The sequence below is a fragment of the Thermobia domestica genome, chromosome 7 (assembly GCF_964235325.1).
Source record: "Thermobia domestica chromosome 7, izTheDome1.hap1.1, whole genome shotgun sequence".
Classification (NCBI taxonomy): Eukaryota; Metazoa; Arthropoda; class Insecta; order Zygentoma; family Lepismatidae; genus Thermobia; species Thermobia domestica.
The window spans coordinates 242,422,454-242,443,575 of NC_137460.1; the positions used below are offsets into that span (position 1 = coordinate 242,422,454).

Consider the following 21,122-nt stretch of genomic DNA (forward strand, 5'->3'; position numbering starts at 1 on the left):
TTGGTCTAAACTTATATACTTAAAGAGTTTGTTAATCTTTTAAAAAGTTCACGTTTCCAATATAGGAGAACTAAAATCGTATTACTTCTTATGTTATGATTTTGCACTTTAAACCTATGTTTCGTAAACAATATTCACTTATACATACATTATCCAGTATCTTTTGCATACAAACTTTGTCAAAATCTTTTCTTCTATTCGTAAGACTCTCTAAACCCTAGTAATCATTAGTATGGGAACTTAATTTAAAAACATAGCAGTCGAATAAATCATTGTTGCATAGATCTCATCTTATTTGTAAAAGTTTTAGAAACACTGTTCCATATTACCGATCCAAACTCTAGCTTGGATCTTACAAGTACTTTATATAAATGTACATATGGTTTTGAAATACAGGCCACTGTTTAAAAATAAAATCTATCAATCTGGTATCTTTTACAATAGAAGTTATGTGGTAACAAAACTTAAAGTGACTGTCAGATTGATATCCAGATCTTTAATAATGGTTATTTTTTTCTATTTGTACATCGTTGACCTCGTATTTGCTGAAACAATATTGCGTTTTATTTGTGTATGTTATACATTTTGTTTTCTTACAAGTAATTTTTATTAAATTGTTTCTACACCACCTATTTAGTGCATCTAAATCTTGCTGTACTAAATAGTTATTATACTCATTGTTGCTTAATCTGAATAATTGCATACTGTCAACAAGTAAAAGAATATTAGAGTGTTTTAATTTTTTCGGGAGATCTTTAAAAGTAAACAAATAATAGGGGCCGAACAGCGACCCTTGCGGTATTTTTTTTTACGTAACCTACACGAGAGTGTACAGACCGTATTTTAACTTTGTATATTCTATTTGGCATATAGCTTTAAAACCTGCAAATGGACATGGGTGATAACTTGCTAGTAAAATATTTATGACTGACAGAATCAAAAGCCTTTGATAGGTACACAGTATGAATGCTACATTATATCGATTTGCAATTTACGTATTTTTGACTGTTTAATAGATAAAGTCTGTAACATGGATTAGATTGATCACAATTGACTTGCCCTTGTAGAGTCCTTTAACATAGTTACCCGTATAAAAACCATGTCGAGATTCATTTAATATATATCCTCATTAAAATATATGTGTTTATCTATAATTAGTTCAAATATCTTCGGAAATGCGTTGATAAGAGTAATTGGCTTATAGTTGGTGGCATTTTGTCTATCACATTAATTATGAATTTGTACGTAGAACATACACTTGCTTCCATGTTGAAGGGTCTACACCTGTACGTAGTGAAGCATTAAATATATTTGTCAAACTAGTTGAAAGTTCAGTTGCTTAAGTTTTTATTACATAATATGGAATGTTATCTGGAGTGGGGCTTGGTTTAATTGTTGTAATGGCTTCGATTACATGTAATTCAGTAACGATAAAAATATTATTAAGAATTACTAAGAATATTTTGAGGCAATATATTCTGACCTAAGTCTAAGTTAAAAGCTTCATAAAATATATTCCTAAATGCCTCACTGTCAGTAACTTCGATAGTGTCTTGAAGTAACGTATACCATTATAATTTATTTGTCGTGGGACTTGTTTACCGTCAGACTTCTTTAAAATGTTCAAAAAATGAGCTGTTCTTATAGATTCTGTTTTCTGTAGAGCTTGCAGTAGTAAGCTTGAGTAGCAAGACTTTGTTATTACATTATATTTCATGTTAATAATTTATCTTGGATTTGAATATCTCTAATACCGTGCAACATCATTTTTTATTATTTGGCAAAATATTTTTGTTTAATAATAATAATAATAATAATAATAATAATAATAATAATAATACTGTACTGATTTAAAAATTCAGCTGAGATGATGACTGATGTTCCAAGCCCATTGGTTGTAAGAAGCAAGTGAGAGAAAAATTTGGCGCGTTTTTTTCCTGTATGTTCATGGAATTTCTTTCCTTCTTTGTGTTGAAAAACTACTTTAAAAACAAAACATTGTAAAAGTTACTTGATTTAATCTGATATTTTTAACAGGGCCAAAAATGTTATTTTTTTTCTATTCCAGTAACTATGACCTGCACATTTGTATTTTTTTTTCAGTGCAATATGCCATAGTAAAAAGTTTATTTTTCTGTTTGTGAGCGAAATTTTAATTATTCAGGAAAGTACAGTATGTGTCTCAAGCAGTTATATGACTAAAAATAAAAATAATTAACTTGGGTATTTATATGAATAGCAACAAAACTAATTATGTAATAATTGGGAATCCAGCTTTAAAGTGTAATATTTACATGTTTATCTATATTACAAATCTGTCTGGTAACACGTATGTTCCTCACTTGTTAATCACTCCTTGATAAATGACTATGCACAGACCTGTTGTCAAAATTGATGAACTCATATATATGTACACTCATGTCCAAAATTATTGTCGCATGTCTATAAATATGTTGTTGTAGGAATATAATTTGATAACAAATTCGCCCGGTATTTCTTATAATGTTAGTATGTATAAGGTAAAAATAAAAATATTCGGGACATGTATAAGGGGATCAGCGAATTTAAGAAAGGCTATCAACCTCGTGCTTATATATTAAAGAAATCTGACGGAACAGTTCTCACCGATACGGATAGACTCTTAAATAGATGGAAAGATTTCTTTGACGATTTGCTGAACACGCAGCCAAAAACTAATGTGCGTGGAGAAAAGGAGATACACACCGCAGAACCGTATATTCCAGAACCCAATCGAATAGAAGTGGAAGCCGCTATAAAGAAATTGAAGAAACACAAATCTCAGGGCGTAGATGAAATTCCGGCTGAGTTAATTTTAGCTGGAGGCGAAAAATTGTGGAACAAGATACACAAACTCATTCTCCTTATCTGGAACAAGGAAGAATTGCCACAAGAGTGGAAAGAATCAATCATTGTTCCAATTCACAAGAAAGGCGACAAAACTGACTGTAATAATTATCGAGGCATTTCTCTTCTGTCAACATCCTATAAAATCCATTCAAATATTCTGTTAGCAAGATTGACCCCATACGCAGATGAAATTATTGGAGATTATCAGTGCGGATTTAGACGAAATCGATCAGCTATCGACCAAATATTTACCATTCGCCAAATACTCGAAAAAAAGTGGGAATACAATACCCCGGTACATCAACTATTTATTGATTTTAGAAAGGCTTACGACTCGGTTAGGAGATAAACATTATACAACGTTCTTACAGAGCTTGGAATACCGAGAAAGCTAACTAGATTAATTAAGATATGTTTAAGTGAATCCCAAAGTAAAGTGCGGGTAGGATAATTTTTGTCCACGAGCTTCCACGTCGAAAATGGCCTGAAACAAGGAGATGCGTTGTCGCCATTATTATTTAACTTTGTTCTGGAATACGCCATAAGGAAAATCAAAGATAGCAACCAGGGCCTAGAGTTGAACGGCATTCACCAGGTTATGGCATATGCTGATGATGTAAATTTAATAGGGGATGATAGGAGAACAGTAGAAATGCATGCAGAGATATTATTAAACGCTTGCAGGGACATGGGTTTAGAAGTAAATGCAGATAAAACTAAATACATGGAAGTGCGTCGGGACCGTAATACGGCAAATTGTAGAGGCGTTAAAATATTAAATAATGCTTTTGATAAAGTGGATACTTTCAAATATTTAGGATCAATATTAACAGACGAAAATCATATTCCCGAAGAAATTAAATGTCGACTAAAAGCAGGGAATTCGTGTTACTATTCGGTTCAAAATCTCTTGTCGTCGCGAATTCTGTCGAGGAATTTGAAGCTTAAAATATATAAAACGATAATCATGCCTGTTGTTCTGTATGGTTGTGAAACATGGTCGCTTACTCTGAGGGAAGAACATAGACTGAAAGTATTTGAGAACAGGATCCTGAGAAGAATATTCGGACCCAAGAGGAACGAGAATGGGGAATGGCGGAAGCTTCATAACGAGGAACTACATAGTTTATACGGTTTACCCAACATAGTTAGGGTCGTCAAGTCTAGGAGGCTTAGGTGGGCAGGTCATGTAGCTAGAATGGAAGAAAGTAGAAACGCTTTCAAAGTCTTGACTGGTAGACCCATAGGAAAACGACCATTAGGAAGACCTAGGCGCAGATGGGAGGACAATATTAAGATGGATCTCGCAGAGATAGGAATACAAAGTAGAAACTGGATGCAATTAGCTAAGGATAGAAGTCAGTGGAGAGCTTTTGTGAACGCGGCACTGAACCTCCGGGTTTCATAGGCCATAGAGTTAGTTAGTTAGTTAGTTAGTTAATGTTAGTATGTATATAATCAGCAGAGACATGTATGTGGTAAATTTCATGTCAAGAGAGCAGCAAATAAGAACAATAAAACGAAAATAAAACTTTCTTGTCCATTTAGCAACATTTTGTTTTACTCATTCTAATTTTCGTATTTATAATTCTTTTCCTATGAAATTTACCACAAATATACATTTCTAGATTATACACATAGTGTCAGTATTAAAAGTACAATGTAAAATCATTATCATATTATATTCTTACAAGAAGTCAGTTATACATATGCGACAATCATTTTGGATATGAGTGTACATATGCGTTTCAAATCATTGCACTGAAACCCAACCACAAGACCTATCAACGTATAAACGCGTAAGAATCACACAAATGAAAAGTTACATATTTTGGTAAGTGGGTCGTCAAAATTTAATCGAACGAGCCTGTGAAACATGTTATGTAGAATACGAATATAAGAGATACTGCTGAGTGCGAATAAAGTTACGTTAAATAGTTTGTATAGTCATTGTTCAAAAGAATTGTAGGTATTACTTTTTTTTTTTTTTTTTTTTTTTTTTTTTTTTTTAGCATGACAAGACCAACCAGTAAGAATATAATCCTATTTGAAATAGTCTCAAGACATGGTATCTCGATTAAAATATGTCACACTGGGAATAAAACAATGAATATTAGAGCACGAGTAGTGAGTATCATTAGTGTACTATAAAATTCTACAGCAATGCTTTGGAGTTGATATTTTAGCTGCTTCCAAAGCAGCGGGTGAGTCCAGGTCTGTCTGCATCGCGGATTAGACTGAATCTATACCCGGATGACTTGAACGAAAGTCGTGACCTATGTCATCACGGCTTTCTAATCACCCACAGTTATATAGAATTGATCTGTCAAAAACAAAGACAGGAATCGACTTCCTTCCTAACTTAAAGAAATGTTACATAATATCTTTTATATTTGAATTTGGTACATGAGGTTCCTTGTTCAATTCCCGGCGGCACAGTATCGAATGCACGTCGGTGGTCAGATAACACTTTAAATTGAACCTCTTGTCCTAAACAGCCTTGCTGCTGATAAACCACTCACTCAATGACTTTCATAAATTTTGTCAGATTTTCATAAAGTATGGAATATGTTCTCTTTCAAGCTTAACCGCTTTAATGATGGTGTCTCCCAGTTGCTTTGAGTAAGGGGATAAAAAGTATCACACTACAAGACAGAACTATTTCAGGCATAAATCAAAACGATTGCAGTCTCTGAGGACTGAGAGTTCTTCTCTTTATTAAGCACGTCTGTAGATGCTCTCCCGATTCAGCGCCCTTTTCTTTCACCTCTAAACACGCGCTCCCTATTACTCAAACGATTGAAATCAGTCGCTTACCATTTTCATCAATTTCTCGTTTCTTTCCTTACTCGGCCATCTAATTATTTCTCATATTTGCGGTTCAAATAATCAAGAATAAGAAAGTGTACACAACTTTTAAAAAAAGTCTCGCGCGAATATATTCTATACCAGAACCTTGCTAGAGCTCCGTAGTGGCTATGTGAAGATCTGGGCTCGATTCGCGGCTGGAGCTCATGTGGTTCGGGTCGCACGTTAAGCTGTAGGTCTCATCAGCTGAATGCTCTGAGACGTCACAGTTTCTACCTCGGCTTCTCTGATTGAAGAGAAGGAGCTGTCGGGTAATCTGGTCTGTTGATAAAGACAGTGGTGAATAAGAAAATCGATTACGTAGTCGATGGTTACTCTGGCACACTATTAGTGAATCAGTGACTACGCGTACATTGCCAACATTTAACCTCCTACGCCATTCTCTTCTCTCCTTTCTTTATTGTACTCCTCTCTGCTTTCCTTTCCTTGACTGTAAAAGCATGCCTCTACAGCATACATTAACCAATTGAAAATGCCTGTTCGATAAGGAAACTTCTTTCATAATTTGGAGCTGGTCAAATATTTCTTTAGAATAGTGAGACTTCTTAAATCAATGGTACTTATAATATACATTTATGTTTGTATTTTCAGAATTCCAACATGCCAATGGGGAACGCTGTACTCAGGCGGAATATCAGCGTTGTGCTGAAATGGCTGAGCCACTTCTGAAGGACCCACGATACATATTTCCGGATTCAAAACAAGATATTAATTTAGTATGTCGGTAAGTACTTATTTGTTACGTCCGGTTTTAGTCTGAAATATGCATATTTTGATTTCAAGTAGCATTAGCTAAAAATGTACATAAGATGGTGCTTACGAGATTTTGGATTTATTCTACTCCTTTCATAAATTGTTATAATAGTGTCGAGAAAAGTCAGATTCAATATGTAGTCTGTAAAGAGAAGTAGAAGTAAAAGATATATATGTAGAAAAAATATTTAAGGTTTTGTAGTCATGAATATCTTTGTTCAACGCTATTGTGTAGACTTCCCTCCTTTACTGCGCATTGCAAATAGCTTACAGCGATACATTCCTATTATAATTAATCTGTACCCATTTTACCAACACTGATCAGAGGCGCAATAATTAAGCATATAGCTTAGATGTAATTAAAAGAAAGAACGCTGTTATTGACAGGACATGTTGTCATGGGAAAAGACTATGACAAAAAAACTATCAGTTTGTTATTGACAAGATTATTAGTTGTTATGGGAAAGATCATTACTGAGTTATACACACGAAATTGGAAGATATGTACAAAAGCTATGGTTGCTGTTGATATTTCATGTACGTATAAAACAGAAGAATAAATCGACGATATCTGGACACAATTAATGTTTATGGTTAGTAATTAGTAGTTGATATATTTATTATAAATACATAGTGATTTAAAGATATGTAAAACGAATCAGGGCTAAAGCGAAGTGTTTATATATATATATTTCGTTTTATCTGGTGCCGAAGACACGGGACTATACTATACTATTTAGTTCCGAAGAATAGTAAGAACTGAGTTTATGTGTATACGTATTTTATGAGTTTCACTACTTTAAGAAGTGGGAAGAGAATCCAAAGAATTAGCAATATGCAGGATTCCGAGATTGAAGAAGTACCCAGTATTTCAAATGAAACCATATCTGGAAATGCCGTAACCGTGTCTGAACATTCCTATTCTAATCTTATTGATATGTTTAGTCAACTACTAGATGAAAAGCTAGAACAGAAATTTGATCAACAACAAAAATTGTACGATGAAAAGCTAGATGAAAAGCTAGATAAAAAGTTAGAACAGAAATTTGATCAACAACAAAAACTGAACGATGAAAAGCTAGAACAGATACTAGTGCAGCATAAATCACTTGCAGATAAAGTACAAGGTGTGCAAGAGAATTTTGACCGCTTGCAACACAATTTGAAAGAAAATTTGCAAGTATTAGCTGATGAAGTTACCATCAAAATTACAAATGATATGACACGAGAAGTTGATACCAGGTTTCAACAATTTAGTAACAAATGGCAAGATAGACAGGATCAACTAACTCTAGAAACCGAGTCGATAAAGAAAGTCGTTGAAACCATGGAATCGACGACAGCCCAACAAAAAAGTCAGATAGCGAATATTACTGCCCAGGTCAATTCACATAGCATACTGATATCCAACATACAAGAGGAAATCAGATCGTTACAAGAGAGGGAATGTGACTACAATAATCCTATGTATAAGGAGGCTTTGGGTACTCCCAATCAACAGGAAACATTGCATCATCAACAGGAAACATTGCATCTTCAACAGGAAGCATTGCATCACTGCCCGAGAATTCCATTAATAGAAACTGACGGGATATCTTCTTCTAAGAGTTCTACTGATGATGGTTTAGTTGTGGAAAACCACAGAAGGCGATTCCAAAGTCCAGATCGCAAAAGGAGAAAGGAGATAAATAAGTGCGAAAGGGTTCCAGACCATTATCAACGCCAACAAAAACATAACTATAGCAAAATAAATGTTAAGGTCAGTGAAATTAAGGCCATGACTAAATTCAGCGGTAAGTGTGACGAAACCGCAAGCTCGTTTTTAGAAAAATTTGAAGCAGAGTGTGAAATTATGGGTGTAGATCAATCTAAATTTATGAAGTTGTTACCACATCTGTTACTTCCTCCTTGTTCCTTGTGGTTTAAGGCTATTCGCGACCATATAAAATCCTACGAAGAATTTAAACGGGCCTTGTTGGCTAATTACGAAAATGATTTCTTGTTAGCTAACCGTGATGCGATGGTGCGAACTCGACACTATTCACCTCGGGTCGATAAATCTCTTACGGATTTTACAATCAATGCATATAATGAACTTAAACTCGTCAATCCGTTTCAGCCCGAATCCAGAATAATCGCTTCCGTACGCATTTTATTGCCATATAAATTACAACAAATTCTGTTGTCAGCTCAATGCGTAAACTTCAATCATCTCATAATTTTAGTTCAAAACTTTGAGAATCAATTCCCGAATCCTAATGGGAGTAATCGTAATCCATCGAATCCGATTGCCGTTAGAAACTTGAATATAACTAATGAAAATACCGAAAATCTTCGCAGCGATGAGAGATCACGTGACAATACTGGCATTGGAGTTAGTGAGAGATCTGTTATACGTACTGGAACTGGAGCCAATGGAAGATTCAATTCTAGCGGTAGAAATGGAACGAATTATAATAATCCGAGGAACAGTTGGACGAACGGGAGAAACTTTCGTGGAAGACGCAATTACAGTAACAATGTCATGCATACCGGTGTAACTCAAAACAGATGCAATTGGAGATCTCGAGATGGCAGGAACTGTCGGAATAGGACCGAAGTAATAAATGAAACAGGAAATGGATCAAGAGAAAATAACCAAGATTGTGGTGTTCAATGTACTTTAATTGACTCGTTTATTAATCATAATTTAAACTAAAACCCGCTGTTAACTAAATTAAACTTGGATAACAATTCTTAATTTATTCTCTCAGATGTTATGAGTTGTGTTATGAATACTTCATTTGGACTTTATATTTGAGCAACATGTTATGATGTGATTAATTTATCTTATCTTTGTATTAACTTTGAATGTTATGTTTACCTTTATTTTACTTTACATGTTCAAAAGAGATTTGATTGTGTTAACTTGAAATCCATGACAGTGAACTTAAATTGAAGCTTTTAAATGTAATTATTACCTTCTGATCTTGTTGTTGACGTGTGATATGGTGGCAATCTTAATTGTAAATAATGTTGTTTGTATATGAATGTTATCGCTCAATGTAAAAGAGGAACAATTAACTAGTAACTCTGTGTAAGTCATCAGTTACTTATAATTTTGAATAGACCCACAAATAATATTTTTTAATGAATCGACGCTTTATGATATGTGATTAGTAATAAAAGAAAAATGTTGTTATAAATGAATTGATATATATATGGAGAAAGAAGAGAAGAGAAAACTACTTATATTGATGTAATAATAATAATTAATAGGAGAGTTGATTTAGTAATAATTAGTACGAGGGCTATTCAAAAAGTGAATGTTTTGAAAATATACAGGGTTCTTTCCTTCACTATAATACTGTTACGGAATTCCCGTTCTGGGCGACATTCATACAGCGATACATTCCTATTATAATTAATCTGTACCCATTTTACCAACACTGATCAGAGGCGCAATAATTAAGCATATAGCTTAGATGTAATTAAAAGAAAGAACGCTGTTATTGACAGGACATGTTGTCATGGGAAAAGACTATGACAAAAAAACTATCAGTTTGTTATTGACAAGATTATTAGTTGTTATGGGAAAGATCATTACTGAGTTATACACACGAAATTGGAAGATATGTACAAAAGCTATGGTTGCTGTTGATATTTCATGTACGTATAAAACAGAAGAATAAATCGACGATATCTGGACACAATTAATGTTTATGGTTAGTAATTAGTAGTTGATATATTTATTATAAATACATAGTGATTTAAAGATATGTAAAACGAATCAGGGCTAAAGCGAAGTGTTTATATATATATATTTCGTTTTATCTGGTGCCGAAGACACGGGACTATACTATACTATTTAGTTCCGAAGAATAGTAAGAACTGAGTTTATGTGTATACGTATTTTATGAGTTTCACTACTTTAAGAAGTGGGAAGAGAATCCAAAGAATTAGCAATATGCAGGATTCCGAGATTGAAGAAGTACCCAGTATTTCAAATGAAACCATATCTGGAAATGCCGTAACCGTGTCTGAACATTCCTATTCTAATCTTATTGATATGTTTAGTCAACTACTAGATGAAAAGCTAGAACAGAAATTTGATCAACAACAAAAATTGTACGATGAAAAGCTAGATGAAAAGCTAGATAAAAAGTTAGAACAGAAATTTGATCAACAACAAAAACTGAACGATGAAAAGCTAGAACAGATACTAGTGCAGCATAAATCACTTGCAGATAAAGTACAAGGTGTGCAAGAGAATTTTGACCGCTTGCAACACAATTTGAAAGAAAATTTGCAAGTATTAGCTGATGAAGTTACCATCAAAATTACAAATGATATGACACGAGAAGTTGATACCAGGTTTCAACAATTTAGTAACAAATGGCAAGATAGACAGGATCAACTAACTCTAGAAACCGAGTCGATAAAGAAAGTCGTTGAAACCATGGAATCGACGACAGCCCAACAAAAAAGTCAGATAGCGAATATTACTGCCCAGGTCAATTCACATAGCATACTGATATCCAACATACAAGAGGAAATCAGATCGTTACAAGAGAGGGAATGTGACTACAATAATCCTATGTATAAGGAGGCTTTGGGTACTCCCAATCAACAGGAAACATTGCATCATCAACAGGAAACATTGCATCTTCAACAGGAAGCATTGCATCACTGCCCGAGAATTCCATTAATAGAAACTGACGGGATATCTTCTTCTAAGAGTTCTACTGATGATGGTTTAGTTGTGGAAAACCACAGAAGGCGATTCCAAAGTCCAGATCGCAAAAGGAGAAAGGAGATAAATAAGTGCGAAAGGGTTCCAGACCATTATCAACGCCAACAAAAACATAACTATAGCAAAATAAATGTTAAGGTCAGTGAAATTAAGGCCATGACTAAATTCAGCGGTAAGTGTGACGAAACCGCAAGCTCGTTTTTAGAAAAATTTGAAGCAGAGTGTGAAATTATGGGTGTAGATCAATCTAAATTTATGAAGTTGTTACCACATCTGTTACTTCCTCCTTGTTCCTTGTGGTTTAAGGCTATTCGCGACCATATAAAATCCTACGAAGAATTTAAACGGGCCTTGTTGGCTAATTACGAAAATGATTTCTTGTTAGCTAACCGTGATGCGATGGTGCGAACTCGACACTATTCACCTCGGGTCGATAAATCTCTTACGGATTTTACAATCAATGCATATAATGAACTTAAACTCGTCAATCCGTTTCAGCCCGAATCCAGAATAATCGCTTCCGTACGCATTTTATTGCCATATAAATTACAACAAATTCTGTTGTCAGCTCAATGCGTAAACTTCAATCATCTCATAATTTTAGTTCAAAACTTTGAGAATCAATTCCCGAATCCTAATGGGAGTAATCGTAATCCATCGAATCCGATTGCCGTTAGAAACTTGAATATAACTAATGAAAATACCGAAAATCTTCGCAGCGATGAGAGATCACGTGACAATACTGGCATTGGAGTTAGTGAGAGATCTGTTATACGTACTGGAACTGGAGCCAATGGAAGATTCAATTCTAGCGGTAGAAATGGAACGAATTATAATAATCCGAGGAACAGTTGGACGAACGGGAGAAACTTTCGTGGAAGACGCAATTACAGTAACAATGTCATGCATACCGGTGTAACTCAAAACAGATGCAATTGGAGATCTCGAGATGGCAGGAACTGTCGGAATAGGACCGAAGTAATAAATGAAACAGGAAATGGATCAAGAGAAAATAACCAAGATTGTGGTGTTCAATGTACTTTAATTGACTCGTTTATTAATCATAATTTAAACTAAAACCCGCTGTTAACTAAATTAAACTTGGATAACAATTCTTAATTTATTCTCTCAGATGTTATGAGTTGTGTTATGAATACTTCATTTGGACTTTATATTTGAGCAACATGTTATGATGTGATTAATTTATCTTATCTTTGTATTAACTTTGAATGTTATGTTTACCTTTATTTTACTTTACATGTTCAAAAGAGATTTGATTGTGTTAACTTGAAATCCATGACAGTGAACTTAAATTGAAGCTTTTAAATGTAATTATTACCTTCTGATCTTGTTGTTGACGTGTGATATGGTGGCAATCTTAATTGTAAATAATGTTGTTTGTATATGAATGTTATCGCTCAATGTAAAAGAGGAACAATTAACTAGTAACTCTGTGTAAGTCATCAGTTACTTATAATTTTGAATAGACCCACAAATAATATTTTTTAATGAATCGACGCTTTATGATATGTGATTAGTAATAAAAGAAAAATGTTGTTATAAATGAATTGATATATATATGGAGAAAGAAGAGAAGAGAAAACTACTTATATTGATGTAATAATAATAATTAATAGGAGAGTTGATTTAGTAATAATTAGTACGAGGGCTATTCAAAAAGTGAATGTTTTGAAAATATACAGGGTTCTTTCCTTCACTATAATACTGTTACGGAATTCCCGTTCTGGGCGACATTCATACAGCGATACATTCCTATTATAATTAATCTGTACCCATTTTACCAACACTGATCAGAGGCGCAATAATTAAGCATATAGCTTAGATGTAATTAAAAGAAAGAACGCTGTTATTGACAGGACATGTTGTCATGGGAAAAGACTATGACAAAAAAACTATCAGTTTGTTATTGACAAGATTATTAGTTGTTATGGGAAAGATCATTACTGAGTTATACACACGAAATTGGAAGATATGTACAAAAGCTATGGTTGCTGTTGATATTTCATGTACGTATAAAACAGAAGAATAAATCGACGATATCTGGACACAATTAATGTTTATGGTTAGTAATTAGTAGTTGATATATTTATTATAATAACGTAGTGATTTAAAGGTACATAAACGAATCAAGGCTAAAGCGAAGTGTTTTTATATATATATTTCGTTTTAAGCTCTATAACTCTTGTGAAGGAAAGACCCAAAATTCACTCTTCGATAAACCCTCGAGTTCAGATGATGCTGGAAAGATAACGTAAGGAATTACACAACCTAATACTTATTTTTGTGTCTATATTATTTGCATTGCTAGAATATTATTCAAAATACTCCGTGAAATTGAGAGGGTACACGGAGAGAAAAATTGACACCATTTAGAAGAAAATTCCGTAGATTCGCGCTGCAGGCGGGTTTTCTTGGCTGCAGCAGAACAGCAATTTGTGTTGTGGTGCAGATATTTTGTACCGCGTTGGAAGGAATAGAGTCAAGATGGTGCTTACGTACTTCTTATCTTTGTATATTTGTTCTGTACAAATTTTCTGTATAGTAAGTCTTACTACATACTGAGAAGGAATAGACATGAACGTATCATCCGGACATCCGAATCAAACCTAGTCCATTCGATAAACATAACAAAGATGTGCATGCACAAAAAATTAGGTGCCATGGACAATGAAGTAAGTCACTGGGGCCCATTAACCCTGTTAGTATAAAGGAAATCGTAGATTCGCAGTGAAATAGCTATTGCATCAACACTGTTCATTGGAAAGTCATGGTTTATAGTTCATTCTCTTCAGCATGAAACAAGCTTTCCAGAGATATTATGTATTGGGGCCCCGTCCCATAACGTACTTGAACAGGGAAAATTGGGAGAATGTCGGGAAACTTTCCTCCAGAAATTCCTTCTCATCAACTTTGGAGCCCTCTGGAGTGGCCCTGGTTAAAAACACACAATCAAAATGCATGTCGAAAAATACTATAAGGGATAAGAAATGACTGTACCAAGTTTTATGTTGATAGACGAAATAGATATGAGGGAAAAAGCTTGAATATCAATACACATTTTCCCCTCATACCTAATCCGTCTATCAATATAAAACTTGGTACTCACATTTCTTATCCCCTATAGTATTTTTCTAGATGCAATTTGATTGTGTACTTTTACTCGACGCCACTCCAGAGGGGTCCGAAGTTGATGGGAGGCATTTCTGAAGGGAAGTTTCCCGAAATTCTCCCAATTTTCCCTGTTCAAGTACGTTATGGGCCGGAGCCCCAATACATAATATCTCTGAAAAGCTTGTTTCATGCTAAAGAGAATGAACTATAAACCATGACTTTCCAATGAACAGTGTTGTTGCAATAGACATTTCACTGCGAGTCTACGATTTTCTTTATACTAACTGGGTTAGTGAGCCCCAAGGACTTACTCCATTGTCCATGGCACCTAATTTTTTGTGTATGAACATATCTTTGTTATGTTTATCGATGGACTAGGTTTGATTTGGATGTCTGGATGACAGGTTCATGTCCGTTCCTTGTGAGAAACAAAACCCAGGTCGTGGTGACCAGGATAAACGTTGTGACACAAGTGACCACCAAGTGATCCATGTCATCACTGTCACCATGTGGCTGTCCTCACTTATTATGGTTCGGCATTACTTTTTTTTTTTTTTTTTTTTTTTTTTTAGCAGGAAATGTATACAAAAAGACAATTTATAATATTTACTCCAAGAACGAAGTAGTCAAGTGTAATGCTGAACATTTAGCACCCAACCAACCCTCTGTTTCTGCTTGCTTTTAAAATGTATTGGGCACTCGTACGATATCACGTATTCACTCGCAGCCATTCTAAAAGATGGCGTGAAAAGATAAGGCATGAATTAAACATCCTTATGAGCATCACGCTACTTTCAACTGAATGCTAAAGAAATAGAAGGGGAAACTCTGTGAAGTGAATACCAAAAGAACAAAGAAGAAGAAGAAGAAAATAGTCTGACCTCAATTCAATTACATCAATCATCGATTCTCAAGAGCTCTGAACAGTTGAGTATTGGCTGGGCTTCCTTTGTTAAATATTCAAATACACAGTGAATACAAAATGCGAAACCTCTTCTATCATATATTCACGTAATTATACTGGTTTATTCACGTTAATTTGTTAACATTGGAGGAAGAAAACTTGAATTTACCACATAGTTTGCACACGTCATTGTGTTGATCCATAAAGTTTCTTCTTCCCAGAGTGGATTCTTCGTGACGCACATGACTGATTTCTTACACAACATTTTTGATTATTATTTTTAAACCTCCGTTTGAACTGTGGAGCACTTTTCTGAGTACAAGGGTGATTTATTCTTGGAAATTCGTGCCAGCATGTTTTAAGGTGTTATTGTGTTAATAGGTCGGTCAGAAGAAACGAATTTAAACTTCCTATTACACATACATGCATAGTGCCTTGGCTACATTTTTATATTTTATTTTAAGCTGAAATGCTAACAAAGATAACTTTAGCGTATATTTTTCCGAGGGAAACCATGTATAGGTATTTTGTATAGGTATTTAATTTAATGAAAGGCATTACTCTTTCATATGGATTTAGAACGGGTATTTGTGTTTATCATTATGATATACATTTAGGGGAACTACACAATCAATCTAAATATTGTTCCACTAGTCTAAACATCTATATATTAAAATGCTAGAAAAGTTTATATGTTTGTGCACGTTTATATATCTGTGGCCAATCCTTTCAACAGTGAGTTTTAGAAAGAAATTTTGTGTAGATTGTTCAGTTCTAATTGAACATTTAAAAAAATACATGGCCGTTATTTCTTTATTACATTTTTAGGGGTATACTGGAAGTGTTGATATTTTTTTAAAAGTAAAGCGTCGTATACTACAGCGTCATATACATTCCAACATCACACATTTGTATACATGGGTTGTATATCTCTCAGGCGTTTGTTTCATAGCCGAATGATAATGAAAAACGAAGGGTAACTATTTCTCCAGTCTAAGATAAATCTTTATTGTTTGGAGTGTTTTGCCCAACGAGCGCCATATGTCACTGACATTATACTTAATTGTGTATATCAGTACATAAAATAAGGTATAACTAGGCGACAAAAGTTTTGCCTAGCGGCGAGGTAGTGTCACCTAGTGAACAGTCATGTCGCCTAGTGTCGCCTAGTGAACAGCCATAGTGCGGGCAAATCGACGTCATCTTTGAGGAAATATTCAATTACTCCTTCCTATTTGGAACAACTTACCATATATGGAAAAGCACTGGACATCAGTCACTGAAGCTACTGCCAGAGGATTCGTGCGTCTTTGGAAAGGTGATGATTAACAACATCTCACTTGTCTCATGATGGACTTATTGCGACACCTTGAAACGCTTCAAAAGAAGTGTCAAAAATCAATGGTAATCATGATAGACATAGAGCTTGTGAAAAAGACTGACATACAGTGTCTTACTTTAATGGAACATGGACCTTACCCTGGTGGACTAGAAAAAGGAGTGTTCAATATCAATAATGCTGCAAGTGATGAAGATGACCCACCTCATTCTGGCTTGGAAGCTCTTCCCCAAAGACGTGCTGTCAACTCCCCACTGAGAGATGCTAGTCCGCAATAAGGAGAGAATTGGTTTTGAGTTGCAAAGAATTTATTTCCGAAAGTCTTCATGATGAGCAACAAGACATCCTGAATTTAATAAATGCAGTCATAGAGGTAAGAAGCGTGAATGAAGTAGTTCAAGCAGCAAGCGTCGAAGTTGAAAATTTATTTTTTAAAAATGCAGTTTTATCTTTGACAAATTTATTTGCTATTGAAAAACTTTCTGTTCATTTCAATTTAAGTAAATTCACGGCAAAATTATATCACTATGTAAAGGTGTCCAGACCGTATTTTGTGTTTTCAAAATTGGTGCAGTTTTATATTTGTTTGAACCCACACAGCGCTAGGCCCGAGAGAGCAGTATCAGTTCATACAATATTGAAAACAATTAAGGGGTCGAGTTATTCAAGGGAAGCTTTAAATTCAAGAATGCATATTGCTCTTAATGGTGTTGGAACAGCAGTTTATGATCCTAGGCCTGCTGTAGCAACATGTTTACAAAATAAAGACAGAAGACAAAAACTTCCAGATTCGGAGTTATATAAGGACCAGGAATATATTAAGATTTTTTTTTTCAAAAGATAACCGCAGCTAGTGTGAAAGTTACCAAGTCTTTTGTGTGGGTCGTATTTTAGTTCTAAAGCTAGTTATTAAGATTTTCATTGTGATTTTTCAAAGTCAGAGTCCAAAAATTTTGTTTTTAATGATTTGTAAAAGTATTATCATGAATTCTGATATTTCGTGTATATTTGCTGGCTGTTACGAAACTGTTACATTGATATGTTGCTGTGATTCTATATGTGATATAAATACTTTAAGATACTATGCATGATTATATGTGTTCTTTAAATATCGTCAAGTATAGTAATCAATAGCTGAAGTCAACGACTTCACTGCAATTAGCTGACTAGATTCAGTGTCGCTAAATTTATAATGATGACTTCTTCTCTAATAGAATCTATCGTTATAATCTGAAAGTAAGGTGTTCAGATAACGTTACTCAGCCTCCAGGATGCTAGTAAAATGACATCGGAGCGGTGATTTTAATGTTCTTTCTCTACAGCCTCGGCGCTGTTGTGTATTATCACATTGGAGCAGTGACGTATGTTTTGCCCGTTAAGTGCGTGATCACTAACTCACTTTTACAGAAAATTAAATATATTGTCAATATCCAATTTTAGTCAACATAATCTCATATTGTAATTACTAAGTGAAGTTGCTCTGTTATCGGAACGGAAGTTCTCAAACTTATACGTATTTGTTCACTATTTACTATGAATAAAAGAAATTACTGTATGTATATATACTATTTACATAAGTTCAGTACCTGTGTTAAATTGATAAAATAGTAACGTATATTTTACTTAAGTTCCTGGATCTATTTCTTTATTTGCTTACTTTAACTCTGCTTCATACTTGTTACATTTATTCTATTATATGCAAAAGGTTTTGTATATTTTCTTAAGGAAAATGCAAAACTATATGTATCTGATATATCAAAGAGTGAATGCCATCAAAGTATGAAAGAACAATTGGCAGACTATGCAGGAAAACATTCAGTGTTGTATTATATGCTATTTCGAAATTTTTATTTGATAAATAAAATCTTTGAATTTGATTTATGTGCGAATCACTGTTCTAATCATTACTTCTCTTTCAGCATTTGTTTTGGTTCGTCGTGATTACGTTTGGTACTTTATATCGTCGGTCATTTTTAGATTAAGATTTCGATAGAGTTACTTAAAACTTAATTAAGGGGATTTCGGTTAGATAGCATATCGTTGGCGATGCTTAAATTCGTCATATTTTTCGTGTCTTCTGATGCATACTTTATAAAATATATTACAGAAACTGTGGTACTAAGTGTAACAATCACTGTTCACACTTTCCTTCTACGTGATGCGACTTGAATGTGTGACACAAAATGTTAGCCTGTAAGAGGGCCTTACGAAGATCTTTAAGTTGATACACCATATCATGATGCAAGCTGTTCTTAAGTTTTAATGTCGCCTAGTGAAAATGTCTTAAAATATGCACTGGTGTATGTAATGTATTTGCTTATTACATACTGTATGCAAGAAGAAAGAAAACACTGACCATCAATGAATTACAAACTCCAACCGGAAGTAGGCTCAAATCTTTGCAAACGGTGCAAGATGTTGAAAAAATAATAAAAAAATATCTCCCTCTTTATGGTAATCCTTGCCAGGGACGGCATTAAGGGTGGGCGGGGGTGGGCGACCGCCCACCCGATGGATGTCCTCGCCCACCCCAACAGAAGTAAAGTAATGAAGGTGATATCCTGTACTTCAAAAGCAATAGGTATTACTTTGGATTGCAATGAAAAAGGTTCTAGGACTCTATTTACTCTGCAATGAACAATGATTTTAAGACAGATACTTGTAGTAATATGATGATGCCACAAGTCATGATTAACCTTAAACTTACGAGGGCTTTAAATTCCAGGACCTCATGAACTACGAAGCCATTTAAATCGATTTCGTAGGATTGGAAAAAATGTAAAAATAATCACTCGTAATTGCCGCAGACACATGAAAAAAAAAACTTTTGTTACTTAATATCTCTACTTGAATTTCAGTTATTAACATATACGTGATTTTTATTGTTTTATGCATTATTAGTATTGTTGTTACTGTAAAGTTCCTTTTAGGAAAGAAAACTAACATTTCTCCCCCCACCCCTCCTCAAATATACTGATAGGAGTAATATGTGTTTATTATTTCTTGAATTCCGTTATTTGACATTACAATCTATGCAGACCTTCCTTTTAATTTCCAGTTTTTACTCCAGGAGAAAATAACACGAAAAAAATAAAAGTTACATGGTGTATCTAGTTTTAAAAGGGGATTTTCCCATCATTCCCAGATAATTCGCAAATTGCTGTGGACCAATAAAGTAAGCACGGCTAGAATTGCTAATATTGTTTTCTCTCGCATGGTGTAAACATGATTGGTAGCTTGTTCTATTGGACATAAGTATAGTGACTTGCTTTTATTCGAGCTCATTTAATTACACATTTCCGTATTTCGTTTCTCCATTAGTAGTACACTCTGCTCGCGTTAATCCAAACCCGCCGTAATCCCAACTCTGAGCTTGTCCGAATGACATTGAGCGGGGTTGATATTTTTAGACTGGTTGCTCAAACAAAAACAGTTGTGAATTATTGGACTAGATCAGGTAACTTTTCTTAAATACAAGAATGTTTCAAATGACTTTTGAATATTTAACTACATATACGGTACTGTACATATTTTAGATTAGAACTAAACCTTGAAAATATTCGTTTGTAACTGGATTTGTGGCTTTTGCGCACTCCCTTTTTACGCCAAACTATTTAACAATCCGAACAGCTCAAGAAAATATTCGGATTAACGCGCGCTTCCTGCTGTAATTATCGACGATTATTACTGGTCCACAAGATAGATGAGAGGTTAGAAGAAGATCAATTTGGATTCCGGAAAGGAAAAGGCACCAGAGATGCTATTGGATTGGTGAGAATTATATCAGAAAGAATTCTTGATGTAAAAGAAGAGTTGTGTTTGTGCTTCATCGACTGGCGAAAAGCTTTCGACCAAGTAAATTGGACGAAACTTCTGAAAATACTTAAAGAAATCGGAGTCAACTGGAGAGATCGACGACTTATTCAAAACCTGTACACAAAACAATGAGTGAAGCTGCGCTTGAATGAAGGAGAAACCAATAGTGTGGAGGTTGGAAGAGGAGTAAGACAAGGATGTAATTTGTCGCCCCCAATTATTCAACATTTACAGTGAATGTTTAATGAATGGGAATTGGAGATTTCAAGATTGGAGGGCAGATCATTAACAAGATCAGGTATGCAGTTGATACGGTTATAAGAGCTAAAACCGAAGGAGGACTGCAGGAGATGATTGACAAAATAGTTGACACTGAAAAACTGTATGGAATGGAAATTAACATCGAAAAGTGGAAAGTCATGAGAATATCCCATGGAAACACGCACTTAGGGATCAGAGTAGAACAAAGAGAACTTGAAGAGGTCGATAATTTCAAGTACCTGGGAAGTATTTTGACGAGAAACGCTTATTGCACCAAAGAGATCAGGTCAGAATTGTCATAGCTAAAGAAGCATTCAACAAGGAAAGACCAATCTTAACTAGCAGGCTCAATATTGGACTTAAGAAGCAGTTGATCAAGTGCTATATATGGATTATTGGACTGTATGATTCAGAGACTTGGACATTACGGAAGTTAGAGAGGAAATATT

At 34.5% G+C, this 21,122-nt stretch overlaps 1 protein-coding gene across 1 annotated transcript in view; it reads left to right on the forward strand.

The window, feature by feature from the left end:
- The window catches only part of LOC145690792 (uncharacterized), a 271,803-nt gene that overhangs the window by 187,105 nt on the left and 63,576 nt on the right, over window positions 1-21,122 (forward strand). Inside the window, exon 3 of the mRNA XM_081766070.1 lies at window positions 6,328-6,460. Within this exon, the coding sequence (XP_081622196.1) occupies window positions 6,387-6,460 (74 nt within the window). The 5' untranslated portion in view covers window positions 6,328-6,386. The remainder of the gene's footprint in view (window positions 1-6,327; window positions 6,461-21,122) is intronic.